Below are 14,879 nucleotides of genomic sequence, written 5' to 3'. Positions count from 1 at the left end.
GGGACCACCGTCAAACATTAGGTCTATTGTTGCCCAAATCATGTTCCAATTATTTTGTATACTTTTTTATTTTCACAATTGCCCCAGTTCTTTGACAGTCGGTGTCACTGTCGTAAGTTATTGACAAAATCCCAGTAAAATCTAACTTTTTCTTTCTTTCTTTTTTTATTATTTTTTTTTAAGGTAAAATATATACAAGGTGCACAACATATGTGCGAGGTACTTCGATAGCACAACCCACCAACACCTGCTCTTTGGGCGCAACTTTATTCGTAGGATGTTTGGCCTCCTTCGGCTTCCGTAGTCTCCCAGCAACTTCCTTTCCTGAGTGGTGAATGCACTTCCGGCAGCAGCAGCCGGAGCAGCCGAGGCAAGATGGTGAGTGACTAAGGGTTTCAGCCGGTGGTCGCGGTAAGGCAGTATCCGAGGAACGGCCCGAGGCGAGAGAACGAGGCGAATACCGAGGAGCTCGGTCCTCCCTCTCCCCTCTTGTTGGCCTGCTCTCCACTGCGGGCCGAGGCTCGCGGAGCCTCCGGCAGACGGCGCGCAGATCCACCGCGGACCGGGCTGACCAGTGGGCCTGGCCGGGGGCCTGCTGCCTCTGCCCGGCGCCGTGGGTCCTCACGCGGGGGACAGAAGAGCGGGCCGCCTCGCCAGCGTTGCCTCTCCGCCGACCGGGCTGGGCCGACGGCGCTTCCTTGCAGTACCGGGCAGGCGTTTTCCGAGCGTTGGGAGGGAGAGGTTGGAGGAGGAGGCGGAGGGAGGGACTCGTTGCAGCCGCCGAGGGGTGAGCGGGGCGGGGAGCCGTTTGGAGTGGGCCTTGGAGGGAGCCGAAGGACGGCGCTTTGACAGGCGGACTGGGAGGGAGGGGGCCGCGGTCCACTGCTAGGAAAGGCGACCCGCGTGTCGGCGTTGACCCACTGAAGGGCCGAGCGCGGCGCACCCCGGGGCCCGGGCGGCCGGGGACTGACGGCCCCCCGCAGGGCGCTCGAGGTCCAGAGGCGAAGGCGCACCGAGTACCTGCGGGGACGCGCTGGCCGGTGTCACCACTTGTTCTGTTTTATAGGAAGGGAAAGGACAGCGAGGGCTGGCTGTTTTTTGATAGGGCGTCAGCCAAAGACCCTCCGAGGAGGTGAAATTTGAGCAGAGGCCTAAATTGAGGGAGTAGCCATGTTGAGGGAAGCCAAGACCGCCAGTACAAAGGACCTGAGAGGGGACTGCGTTTAGCCTCAACCTTGGATGGCAAGAAGGCCAAAGCACGCAGTGAGGACTCTGGGTGGAATTCTAAGCCTGTGCCGGGTGTTTTACAGCGTTTCTCCTTATTCCTTACAACACACCAGCCCTATCTTTTCTGGAGCAGTAAGAAACAGCTGTGCTTTAGTATCTAGCAGACCTGGGTGTGATTCATGGCTGTTTCTGGCAGGCTCTATGACAATATGTAAGTCACGTACCCTCTCCAAGCCTTGGTTTCCTTATTTGCAAATTGGGGGTAATGATAGTACCAATCTCTTGGTGTTAGTAAGAATTAAATGGGATAATATTCCAAGAATGTTTAGCATACTACTTGGCATATAGTAAGGGCTCAAAATTCAGTGAACTTTTTGTTATTTGAGACTGAGAAACATGTAAAATGCCCCAGAGATGGAATGAGGGACCCATTCAGGAAAATGTTCTGATTTTTTCTGATGAACCTGGAAAGTTTAAGTATAGACAGGTTGGCAAGGGCCAGGCATGCCAAACTAAAGATTTTGGGCATTACACCATAAAGGCCAGGGACCGCTGGATGATTTTGAGGAGAATTGAAGGGCTAGCTGTTTGTTTTTAAAGGCAGTAGCTATATTGGTGAGAGAAGAAACTGAACCCAAGGTTCTCATATCAGAGGCTATAATCCAAATAGATGATGGCTTGAATACTGGGGATGTAGCTCTATAGTACAAGGCTTGCCCAAGTGAGGCCTGGGTTCATTCCCCAGTACCAGAGTGTGGGAAGTGGGGCAAAGGAGGCAGGGGATGATGATGGTTTTGGATGAAAACCAGAATGAAGGAGTAGAGATAGGAGAGAACAAAAAACAACCAGAACAGAATCTGGGCTGTTTTAAGGCCCACATTTTGTAGCCAGACTGACAAAATCTTGACAGGCAGAGCTGGGAGGGAGGGGGCCACGGTCCACTGCTAGGAAAGGCATAAAGTTTTAAGGTGAGGAGTAGATAAAGTGCAGTTGAAATTCTTCTGGATCATAGCGTAAGGTACATATACAACGTAAATGATTGTCTGTAACCTTGATTTTCTTTATTCACTACATATTGGTGAGAACTTATTTTAAATTGTGTATGTAGTAAGTTGTCTGTCATTTTCTGCAACAGGAGCTAGTATCATCCCCTGCTCTTCAGTTAAGACACCAAAACTCAAGGAGGTGACCTGACTTACCCAAGGCCACAGAGCCTATAGTAATAGAACCAGAATTCAGACCAGAGTCATCTAATTCCACAGCCCTATTCTCAGACTTATTGCAGTTCCTCATCTATAAAGAGGGAATAATGAACTCTTCTTGGAGGATTATATGTAATTAATGAGATTGAAGGAAAAAATATCTAGTAGAGTTGGGCACTTAGTAAGCATCTCACCAACATTAGCTGCCCTAGCCATCAGCAAGTTTAATAAATGTTAAAGGCTTATAATTTGAACTGCCTGTTTAAGCAAAACAAATTGTGTTACCCAGATTCTCTCTGTGTCCTTAATTACTTTCTTCAGAGAAATTACAAAATTTATTGTGCTTGTGGTGCAGAATAGAGTCACCTACATGGAAGTGAGTTGAGGGAACTAAGCAGTCCCCTCTATAATCAGTAAGTTAACTGTTAATTCATTTCTAAGTCATTGCTCTGTGTTAAGCATTGTCCTATAAATGAAGGGTCTATTTTAAAATAAGAAATCTCACAAGCTTTTTAGTTACATTAAGTTCTTAATATCTTAAGGTGATTCAGCTTTTCAGATTGAACAGAAAGACCTGCCTGGTGGCCCCCAGGTTTTAAGGTGAGGAGTAAAGTGCAGTTGAAATTCTTCTGGATCGCAGTGTAAGGTACATACAGTGTAAATGATTGTCTGTTATATTCACTTTCCATAAGACGATTCCTTGAAATACACTCTTGGTAGCCTCACTCTGGTAATTTTATATTAAAAAATGTCAAGCTCTATACCTTCTGCTCAAGAGGGAATGATCTTAGAACCCCAGCCTCCTTAGTTCTGTCTACTTCTTAATAGAGTTACTCTTGCTTCTAAGATGTAGTCAGTTATAAATAATCTCTACTACACTAAATACACACATTAGCTACAAGGCACATCCTGGGTTTGAAAATGTTAAAATAAGAAGATGTGTTTGTGTTTTAGAATCAGGACAGTAAGAAGGATGTTCTTTTGAATTGATCGTATTCTGAATTTATATCTATGTCTGATTTTTTTTTTTTTTTTTTTTTTTTTTCCTTTCAGGGTCAAAGTCAGAGTGGTGGTCATGGTCCTGGAGGTGGCAAGAAGGATGACAAGGTAAATAAGAAACCAGATATGTACTGTGATGTGAAATTATGGAAAATGGCATAGGTCTCAACTGAGTTCTTTGGGTATTCAAGAATTTTAAAAAACAAAATGATCTAATAATTATTTAGCCTGGTCTATAGATAAAATATACTTTGCATGAATAGTCTGACTCATTGTCATTAATGTGCATTATAAAAATATTACATTTACTTATTATAATTACATTTTACTTATTAAAATTGCAAGAATGTGAAACCTAGTTTTTTTGTTGTTGTTGTTTGTTTTTTAAGGATGTTTTTAAAATAGTATCCTAAAAGATAAGGAAATTGTACCACCTGATGGTACTACAGGAATACATTTATGTTTTATGATTTCCATATGACCTTTTTTCTTGCTCTTCTAAAAACTCAAGGATAAGAAAAAAAAATATGAACCTCCTGTACCAACCAGAGTGGGGAAAAAGAAGAAGAAAACAAAGGGACCAGATGCTGCCAGCAAACTCCCACTGGGTAATGACATGGTTCCTCCTTCCTGTCTTCCCAGTTCCTGGGGGAAACCATCTCTGTGCATGTGGCTTAGTGTCTTTAAACTTGTAGCTCTGTGCTCCTAACCCCATTCTACCATTCCTCTGAGTTATAGTTATACTTTATTTTAAAATCGAGTATCATATAAGTCTATCTCACTTAAAAAAAATTCATTTCTTTAAATAGCGAGCCCCTTTAGCTTATCAAAAGTATGTGTGTTGGTCAGCTTTCCGTCGCTGTGGCCGAAGTACCTGACAAGACAGCTTAGAGAAGGGAGTGTTTATTTTGAATTCACAGCTTCTGTGGTTTCGGTCTATGGTTAACTGACTCCATGGCTCTGGGCCTAAGCATTGTGGCAGAGGACAGCTCCTTAACCTCACCCTATTTGCCTGTAGTTACCAATAATCCATTCAAATTATCAATCCAGTAAAAGGGTTGATACACCAATGACGTTATAGCTCTCATAATCTAATCATATCACCTCTGAATATCCCTGCATTCCCTAACACAGGAGCTTTTCAGGATACATTAAAGATCCAAACTATAACAGTATGGTTTTAGATTACAAAACCCAATTTAAACTTGAGTAACTCAGAAACATTTCATGAAATGAAAGGTCACTGTATTAAAATTTGGATCATGTAATGCCTGAACTTAAAATTCAGTGACTTCCTGCTTACTAAATAACAAGTGTCCTGACCCTCTCCCTCTCTATGTCCAACCCTGCCATTCCTCTTTGCTCACTGGTCACACTACCTGCTTTTTGTCTTTCAACTTTTCTGTATATCAGGGTCTTTGCCCTTACTCTTCCCTTTGCTTAAAATGTCCTTCCCGTGGCTGTCTGCTTCTCATCTTTTCAGGCTTCAATTTAAAGACCACCACCATGTCCACCTAAAAGTGTCCTTCCCTACTTAGAAGAAATAAACTATTTTTTTAAAAATTTTGCTCAGTTAAAAACAAAGGGAGTCAAATAGTAAAATCACCCATTAATCTACTATGATAACATGGATATATAATGAATGTTAAAGGTGACATTTCAGTTTTATAGGCAATAGGATGGGTTATTTGATATAAATGGATGAGGTTTTTTAATCTTCTGTCCAGAGAAAATGAAATTAGGCCACTTGCCTCTTGCCAGATGGATTATAGATATACATGGGAAATAAATAAATGAAATATTCAGGGATATATTTAACCTTAGGGAAGAAGAGGCCTTTTGAAGAAAGCTAGAAAACCCAGAAACTATGAAAGGCTGACAGATTTGTCTGTGTAAGTGATAAAATTTCTCTGTAGCATGAGACTTCAAAACAATGTCAAAAGAATCAAAGCATGGAAAGGTTAATATCCCTGATATTGTAGAAGCCTAAAAATGGATGAGCATAAAATAAACCAACTATCTAGTGGATCAGTTGCTTTTTCTTCTTTAAATATATACACTGTTCAGTCAGTACATGTCATTTTGCGCTAGCAGTTTGGTCCTAACCTTGTTCCCATTTTTAGATGTTTGGTTATAACTGCCAGCATCCCTTTTCTATTTTCATCTCAGTACTTGCTTTGCTTGGGGTTAGCAAACTGACTTCTCCACAGTTTTTCCAACTGAAATGAGCTTATTTTATTTTGTTGTTTTCTTCTCTTTTGGTACCAGGGATTGAACCCAGGAGTGCTCTACCAATGAGCTATATCTCTAGTTCTTTTTATTTTTTGAGACAGGGTCTCAAGTTGCTGAGGCTGGCCTTGAACTTGCAATGCTTCTGTCTCAGCTTCCTAGTCACTTAGATTATAGGTGTGCACCACCACCCCCAGCTAAAGTGAGTGTTTTTGTTTTTGTTTTTTGTTTTTACAAAATCTTGGACTGGGGATACAGCACAGTGTTAGAATGCTTGACTAGCAATCATGAGACCCTGGGTTTGATCCACAACACTGCAAAAAAATATATATATATATATTAAAATGCTAATATTTTCTCCTTAATTGCAAAGTTCCAAGTAAAATAGAACTTTATTTTTTAATTACAGTGACACCTCACACTCAGTGCCGCTTGAAATTACTGAAGTTAGAAAGAATTAAAGATTATCTTCTCATGGAAGAAGAATTCATTAGAAATCAAGAACAAATGAAACCATTAGAAGAAAAGCAAGAGGTAAGTGGAGAAGTTACTCTAATTTTCTTTTTTACAAACTGAATTCTATTTAGAATCTGAAACTGTCAGATAAGTTAGATTCCAGTAGGTAAACTTCTCCAGGCCTGTGTGAAGCCTTATTAGGTATTTTAGAAAAGCATCAGCTGCTCTAACAACTAAGAACCTATAAGGACTACCTGGTGCCTCTTAGGTCTAATCAGCTTCTCCTTCTTGGTATATTCTATAGGAGGAAAGATCAAAGGTGGATGATCTGAGGGGGACCCCAATGTCAGTAGGAACTTTGGAAGAGATCATTGATGACAATCACGCCATCGTGTCCACATCTGTGGGCTCAGAACACTATGTCAGCATCCTTTCATTTGTGGACAAGGATCTGTTGGAACCAGGCTGCTCAGTTCTGCTCAACCACAAAGTGAGTTGCTAGTCTCTAAGGAAATCCATAGGAGTGCTTTCTGCCTCCTCACACCTGTCCCAAGTATGTGGATGCCAGAGCACTCCTGGGAGGGGAGAATGATGCCATAATTGGCATACTTTGTTGTCAGCAGACTGAGGGAATATCCTGTTCTGTGTTAAAGCTTGGTGTTCCTTGCTAGGTGCATGCCGTGATAGGAGTGCTGATGGATGACACAGATCCCTTGGTCACAGTGATGAAGGTGGAAAAGGCCCCCCAGGAGACCTATGCAGATATTGGGGGGTTGGACAACCAAATCCAGGAAATTAAGGTATGGCTGGGAACCAGTTCTAGGTTTTTAGACTGTTTCTTATTGCTTGTCCTATTCAGGGTACTTTGGAATTTGTTTTTCTTTATTGATCAGATTAGTGACTGTCTTGGGGCTTATCAGTTGTGAGTTGTTTTTGTTAATTAATCTGAATTAGATAGTAAATATTTATAGTATGATAGTTCCTACAGCAGCTGCAGCTTAATACTTATTACATGTAATGTTTAATTGTGTGAAGACATGTTTCCATTGACTTTGGCTGTGGATATCTAGAAACCTCCAGTGTTGTATGGAGGTAGCATGTGTACCTGCACATGCTTACAGAGTGCTGGGGTCTAGAACATAATTCCAGCTCCTGCAGTAGTCCTGGGGATTGGGGAATATGGTCATTTAGGATGCTGTGGGCCAGGTGTCTACATGCTCTTTAATCCACAGGGAAATCAATCACAGATATCCACTGGTTATCTCTCAGACAATTGGGATATAGATTTAATGTCCTTAGGTGGGAACAACCATCAGGAAATCTTTCTTGGTCCTATCTATAGTTTATTTGAAAAATGTGAATTTTACCTTTCTTAAGTCACTCTTGCTCAGTGCTGACTTCTACTAGAAACTTGAAGGGAACTGGGTATAACTTAGAAGCTAGCTGCTAGGAGCCTAGCTGGGACAGATGTCCTCTTCAGTATGCCCTTGCTGCTAATGCAACTTAAGTACATTGTCTCGAAGAGTGAGATTTTCAGTTATTTTAGCTGGAAGGAAGATATTCTCATGTTAAATAATGCTAATAATTTCAATACGAAAGACTAGTTTTTAGCAGGTTTTTTTTTTTTTTTTTTTTTTTTAGGAATCTGTGGAGCTTCCTCTCACCCACCCTGAATATTATGAAGAGATGGGTATAAAGCCCCCGAAGGGGGTCATTCTCTATGGTCCACCTGGCACAGGTATGCTGGTTTGACACTTTATAGGTACTCAGCTCATATCTTGAGTAGCAGCATTTGCTATTGTAATTACTAAACCATCCAGTGAGGACACCACAACTATTCTAGGGTATCAGATCAGATTCACTTTCCTGACCCACTTGTACTGTATACGTATTTGTCAATGAAAGTATGAATGAATCATGATAAAAATACATGTATATATCTGATTGAACATGTTCCTGAGGGTGTGCTGGGGGTTGCCCACTTCAGAGGTAAAGTAGGCCCCTGGGCCCAGAATCCTGGAGCCAGAAACAACCACTCTACTGCAGCCCCTAATCTTTCAGCTCAGGTAATTCATGTTTCAAAGAGGTTGGTGACTAACCCAGGGTGGCAGCGACTTTGGGCACTGAACAGATAATAGCTGAAGCCATAATGGAGACCTGATGCTCAGCCACACACCTTTTACAGAGCACTGGCCTGGTGAGCCCCTCAGAGAAGCAGGTGACCTGTTCAGTGATCCCTCTAGCTATTGAAGCAACCCAGCAACTGGTCTTGGCTACTTCTGGACTGTAAGATTCCATCTATTGAAAAGGCCCTCTTTTTCTTTTAGCCATCCTTAATTGATTCTCTTGGTCCAGCCCCTAAGCCTTTTCATCTGCCACTGTACCTAAGGGAACATCGTTGTCATATATCTCAAAAGTTTAGCTCCCTGTCCTTCCCACTCTGGAGTTTTCTGTGTCACTCCTCAGCTAGATTCCTCCTTGGGTTCCCCTGTTGGTCTCAGAGTGCCAGTTGTGCTGCAGCTATTTCTGAATCTTGCAGCGGCACTCAGTCCTCAGGCATGTCCTCACTTACCATCTAAAGGGGTTACCGTCTGACAGATCTAAAATTCTCAAATTGGATATTCTTTGTTTTGGACTCAAAATAGAAATATCATGGTATAGAAAAGTATTGGAGATATGGTTTGAGATCTTCCTGAGATCAGTGAGAGGAACTGCCTTTTCCTCAAAGGTCATCCCAGACTGAGAGAAGTCCTAAACTTTCCTCAGCTCTCATTTGTAGGCTCCATCAAAAGCTAGTTAGGGCTCACATGCCTGAGCTGACATCAAGCCCACCCAGAATAACTATGCTGGTGATAGAGCCATGTGACCAATGCTCATGAATCTTAGGTATAAGATTTTTAAACATTTAAACCCTTTTTTTTTAAGTTATAGACAGACACAATACCCTTATTTTTTATTTATTTTTATGTGGTGCTGAGGATCAAACCCAGTGCCTCATGCATGCTAGGCAAGCACTCTACTACTGAGCTCCAGCCCCAGCCTCTTAGGTGTATCTCTTTAGGATCAAACCTAAGATTCCAGATGGTGTATCATCACTGATAACTCTGCAGTTTATTTGATTCTCTAACCCTGGGTTGGATGGGTCAGGTTAGTTTTATATGGAGCTTTGAAGGGACCCAAGGAAAGCTCACCTAGAGGGAAAAATATATATATATATATATTGCTAGTATAGATGTTCTTCCTATAGGTAATTATAGTTTATAATTCTTTATTGGAAACTTTGGGTCAAACTTTAAAACTAACCAAGTATGTAAGATATTTGCTGATATTATTGTTGATGACTTTAAGAAAATGGTTCAAAATAATCAAAACATGTTAGGTTTTTCTAAATTTCCTCTTACCTACTTAGGAGAACGGAACTGCAAGACTCCTAATGTGGTGTGCCTTTCATCACTGGGTTACCCCCATCTGTGGTGATGTCACTACTTAAGGTTGTGATATTTCTAAGTTAAAATAAGACTTGAGGGTTTTTTTCTTATCCTTTTTCTTTTTATCTAAAATAGGTAAAACCTTGTTAGCCAAAGCCGTAGCAAACCAAACCTCGGCCACTTTCTTACGAGTGGTTGGCTCTGAACTTATTCAGAAGTACCTAGGTGACGGTCCCAAACTCGTGCGGGAATTGTTTCGAGTTGCTGAAGAACATGCACCATCCATTGTGTTCATTGATGAAATCGATGCCATTGGGACCAAAAGGTAAACTTCTCCACCTGTTTTGCCTTAATCAAAGGTAAAAATCACACAGCTCTTTAAGAATGATCATTGGGCTCTGCATGGGTGGTGAGGTCTTATTGTCTATGGCCTTCTGTGTGGTGCTTTGGACTCTGCTCTCTAGAAGCTAGGTTGCAACTACCCAAGAGCGGGGTTATGTCTGGAAATTGGTCAGTCTTGAAGAACTACAGCTTGAGCACTTGCCCTGAGCAAGGACCACCAGGATTTGAGGGATAGAGCCATGAATATCGTAGTCTCAGCCCTTGAGTTCACAGTCAGGTTGTGGGATCAGACACCAAACTGGAAAAGAAAGACAGAATCAGTACTCCAATTTCAGGCACAGAAACTGCTGTGAAGAATTTTGTGATCTGTAGCTTGGTTGACGGGGGTCTATTTGTGCTGCTGTAACAAAATACCATAGAATGAGTAAATTACAAAGACAGAAGTTTATTTTCTCACAGTTCTGGAGGCTAAAAAGTTCCAAGATCAAGGTGATGACATTGGTGTCTGGTGAGGGCTGCTTTGTGCTTCCAAGATAGTCACTTGTTGCTTAGTCCTCATGAACATGTGGCAGAAAGGCAAAAGAGGACAAATGCTATGTGCTCATATGGCAGAGTGAAGAGGCCTAAGCTAGTTCCCACCAGCTTTTTCTTTAGACACTAATTACCTTCCAACACATAAATTTGGGGGGACACATTCAGAACATAGCATAGGATGCTAATTTTTTGTGTTAGAAGAATGAGGGAGTATATTTGGATTGAGAAGAGGTGTTCTGTCATGGTAAGGTCTTTGCTGACCTTCTCCTTTTGCGGGAGATTTGGGTCTTTATTTCTTCTCTTTTTCCAAAGATACGATTCAAATTCTGGAGGTGAAAGAGAGATTCAGCGGACAATGTTGGAATTGTTGAACCAGTTGGATGGATTTGATTCAAGAGGAGACGTGAAAGTTATCATGGCCACAAACCGAATAGAAACTCTGGATCCAGCACTTATCAGACCAGGTTAAATTTGCTTTTGTTTCATCTTGGAGAATTAATATATTTGAGTGTGCTTTGGGGTGATTATAAACTGATACACCTAATAGCAAATGCCATAGTGAAACTTCGAAGGGGTATATCTTTGGTAAATCATATTCTAAGTTCTTGCATCTTAGCCCTTTGAATTCTAATCTTACATCTTGATCTTTTTCCCCCTAATATTCCCTTTTTAGCCTCAAACACTTGCTTTTTTCTTGAAAAAATAATTTGTATGACAGCTGGGGTTTATCATTTACATTCAGGTAGCACTAGAAAAAACTAGTGATTTGAGCCACACAGGGTGGAGCATGCCTGTAATCCAAGCAGCTTGGGAGGCTGAGGCAGGAGGATCACAAGTTCAAAGCCAGCTTTAGCAAAAGCGAGCGCTAAGCAACTGAGTGAGACTGTCTCTTAAATCAAAATAGGGCTAGGGAATGTGGCTCAGTGGGTGCAGTATCCCTGAGTTCAATCCTCCGTTACCCCCCGCCCCAAAATGATTTGTTCGGCCTCTTTTGTAATGATTTTAGCCCATAGGTCTCTCCTTTGTCACTAAATGTGCCATTCAAGAATTGCTTCTTTTATTTCTGAGGATACTAAAGCAGAGAGGATTTATTTTAAATGGGGTAAATTCAAATATAGAAATTTACTAAGTATTAAAGTAAATGTTCACTTTTTAAGATCTAGGTGTCATTCCCACAGAACACCCCCCTGACTGAAACCACACCTGTGGGGAGACAGGATGAGGCCTCTTTTTGAGGGCAGAGCTGGGTCTGGAGCGGTGTGACTGGAAGCTTTCTATCTGCAGGTCGCATCGACAGAAAGATTGAGTTCCCCCTGCCTGATGAAAAGACTAAGAAGCGCATCTTTCAGATTCATACAAGCCGGATGACACTGGCCGATGACGTAACCCTGGACGATTTAATTATGGCAAAGGACGACCTCTCTGGTGCTGACATCAAGGTGAGTTAACTGGGCTGAGTCAGCTTATTTCTGGAAAGGTCACTCCTCTGTCAGGAAAGATTGTGCTCCTAGGGGGAGAGGTGTGTGTTGGTCTTAACATTTTCTTTATATTAGTTTTACCATTACATCCGAATGGTAGATTTGCTTTTTATTTGAAGGTGTTTTGTGAATTATTTTATGAAGTAAATGACCCCTAAGTCCTTGTAGCCACAATGATGAGTTACTGGCGTAAGTCTGCCACCTTCTCTGCAAGGCCCAGGTGACTTGCTCAGGTGTTCTACGCCAAGATTCGTCTTCCCACTGCATTCTGATAGGTTACACCAGATTGTACCTCTGGGCTTTATTACAAATGTATTTGAGTTAAGATGTTTCTTCTCAGTTGCCCACAGGGTTTATAAACAAGGCCTAGCAGCACTGAATGTGAGCACAACTTGCTTTCTGTGGGAAGATGTGGGTCTTTATAAGCGTAAGTGCCATGGCTAGGGAGGAGTGACATACACGGCGCTTTCCAGGCCAGTGCCTCACTGAGCCTCTGGATAGCTGGCATCAGTTGTGGAAAACTAGGTTAGTTGCCTAGTTGGGGAGTAAAGTCTGTATTCTCTTTTTAAAACCATACAAACCAGCTTTTTATTTTGAAAAATGCCAAGCCTTCAGAAAAGTTGCAACAACAGTACCATGAACACCTACATTCCCACCTGGATTTATTTGTGGTTAACACTTTACCACTTGCTTTCTCTTCCTTTGCACAAGCACTCTCACTTTTTAGATAAACCATTTGAAATAAATAACCTGATAGCTATAACTAATCTAAGGGTCACAAGGGCTCTTTTGATGCTTGACTTTGGGCAAGAACATAAGTTTTGAGAAAATATTAGTATCAACACTGTAGTGCAACTTATACTATCTGACTGGAACACATGTTCTGACCCTTGGTAAATGAAGTAGACCTTTATTCTCAATTGCCTCTAAATTCCAGGTGTAATTTCCTAGGCACGTTCTCCTTAGTAATTTCTGTAGCTCTATTTTTTTTATTAACCTGCCAAGCCACATAGAACCAAAACTTAGACACAGCCTGGACTCCTGACCAATCTGCTTTCTTAAAGTATTCCCAGTTTAAGCCATTTCAGATCCTTTTAAAACTTTTAAAATAATCTTTTCCCAGTGAGCAATTTGTATTTAATCTATCTTATGCCTTATTTCAAAATAGCTCACTTTCTGAACATACTGACTGCTTTCTTTCAGGCAATCTGTACAGAAGCTGGTCTGATGGCCTTGAGAGAACGAAGAATGAAAGTAACAAATGAAGACTTCAAAAAATCTAAAGAAAATGTTCTTTATAAAAAACAAGAAGGCACCCCTGAGGGCCTCTATCTCTAGTGAACCATAGTTGCCTTCAGGAGTTTTCTTGACCCCTGAGAGGGTTGAGTTTGGGGAAGTTGCCCAGAAGAATCCATGTTCCTGTTGATTTTTATTAGCAAAACATCCTGTGTATCTTCTGGAGTACGACGTATAGGATGCCCACTGGGCACCTTCTCTTGGTCACTGTGCTGCTCTCTGCTTCCGAATAAAGTGTGCTCTTTCACAGACAGTGATCTTTGTTGTTTATAAGACTGAATTAATGTGGCTATTGCCTTTAGAGAGAGAGAGAGAAGCTTCCACCTGTGGACCACATAGGTTCTTGCAACTCTGTGGGAAAGTAAATACTGAAGTTCCCAAGAGACTGAGGGTTCCTAAAAGAAACTTCAGGTTAGGACTAAAGAATCTGGCTATTGGTCTTGCCTTGTTCTTTGGTTCAGAAACCTCACCTTCAAGAGTATTCAAATGCATGCCAGACGTTCCCCCTTCCCTTCTTCCAGCTATTTCCTTTACTTCCTTTTCTGAACAAAACCAATTCTAAAGTCACTGGGTGGGGTAGGTCAAGTGGCACATCCACTTGGCAGGGCAGCCTGAGTGAGATTATTAGTTTTGTTAGCACCATAACAAGTTACCACAGATTTCATATAAATTTGTCTCTTGCCGGGAGTGGTAGTATTCACCTATAATCCCAGCTACTCTGGAGGCTGAGGCAGCAGGATTTAAATAAATGTTCCAAGGCCAGCCTTAGCAATTGAGTAGAACTCTGCTTCACAATTTAAAAGGGCTGGGAGTGTAGTTCAATGGTAGCGCACCCATGGGTTAAATCCACAGTATCACAAAAAAAAAAAAACACCTAAGTCCAGCACTGGTCTTCTGCGGCTCATGGTGTTAGCAGACTTCATTCCTTTATGGAGGCCCTAGGGGAGAATTCAGTTTCTTAACCTGGGAGTCACTGGCAGAATTATTTCTTGGAATTTTAGGAGTTACCTCAGATGTGAGGACCTTTCCCAGATTGTGAAGGCCACACTTATTCCTTGACTCATGCCCATGCACCCCTGTTCCCCCAACTCATCTCAGCCAGCAACAGCAAGCCAAGTCCCTTTTGAGTTCTGAATTTTTCCCATCTTTCTGCCTGCCTATCTTTTTCACACTAATGCCATTGTGATTACATGGACCTACCCAGATAATCCAGGATAACCTCCCCATTTTAAAAAAGACAATTTGTTTAAAAGTTCCTTTTGCCACACAATACTCACATGTTCCAGAGCTTAGGTGTGGGCATCTTTGGGGACCATTCTGCCTACCATGGAGGATATCCAAACAAAGAGGCCCAGTGCAAGAGGAGGAAGACAATGTATGTGTGAGGAAGTGGGGTTCCCAATCAGGCAGCCTGAGAAGGATCCTTGTCCACATGGAGCAGCAGCACAGTATAGGGACTTGGCATGGGCAGGTTAAGAAGCATCCACGTGAAAACAGCCTAACGAGTATTAGAGCCCTTGTAAGTGAGGAGGGCATCCATGCAGGACTGGATAGTGGCAGAAATAGAAAAGGTTGGTTACATGTAGTTACATAGTGAGAAACCTGGCTCCTGCTATCCTTACTATCTGAGAAGTGACAGGTAAGGAAAGAAGGAAAGTAGAATGAACTCAATCCACTGACAGCCGCTA

The 14,879-nt window shown here is 41.9% G+C and overlaps 1 protein-coding gene across 1 annotated transcript; it reads left to right on the top strand.

Annotated features, from left to right (window-relative positions):
• Window positions 1-335: 335 nt before the first annotated feature.
• On the top strand, window positions 336-13,444 carry Psmc1 (proteasome 26S subunit, ATPase 1). The gene is made up of 11 exons (XM_076849758.1): window positions 336-378; window positions 3,483-3,536; window positions 3,940-4,036; window positions 6,067-6,191; window positions 6,418-6,603; window positions 6,785-6,913; window positions 7,755-7,851; window positions 9,677-9,866; window positions 10,730-10,881; window positions 11,702-11,856; window positions 13,099-13,444. The coding sequence occupies exons 1-11, from the start codon at window positions 376-378 to the stop codon at window positions 13,231-13,233; spliced, it is 1,323 nt and encodes a 440-aa protein (XP_076705873.1). The 5' UTR covers window positions 336-375; the 3' UTR covers window positions 13,234-13,444.
• Window positions 13,445-14,879: the final 1,435 nt, after the last annotated feature.

Source organism: Callospermophilus lateralis, chromosome 3 (assembly GCF_048772815.1).
Source record: "Callospermophilus lateralis isolate mCalLat2 chromosome 3, mCalLat2.hap1, whole genome shotgun sequence".
NCBI lineage: Eukaryota > Metazoa > Chordata > Mammalia > Rodentia > Sciuridae > Callospermophilus > Callospermophilus lateralis.
Note: the sequence above shows the minus strand (reverse complement) of the source record. Positions and strands in the feature narration are given on the sequence as shown.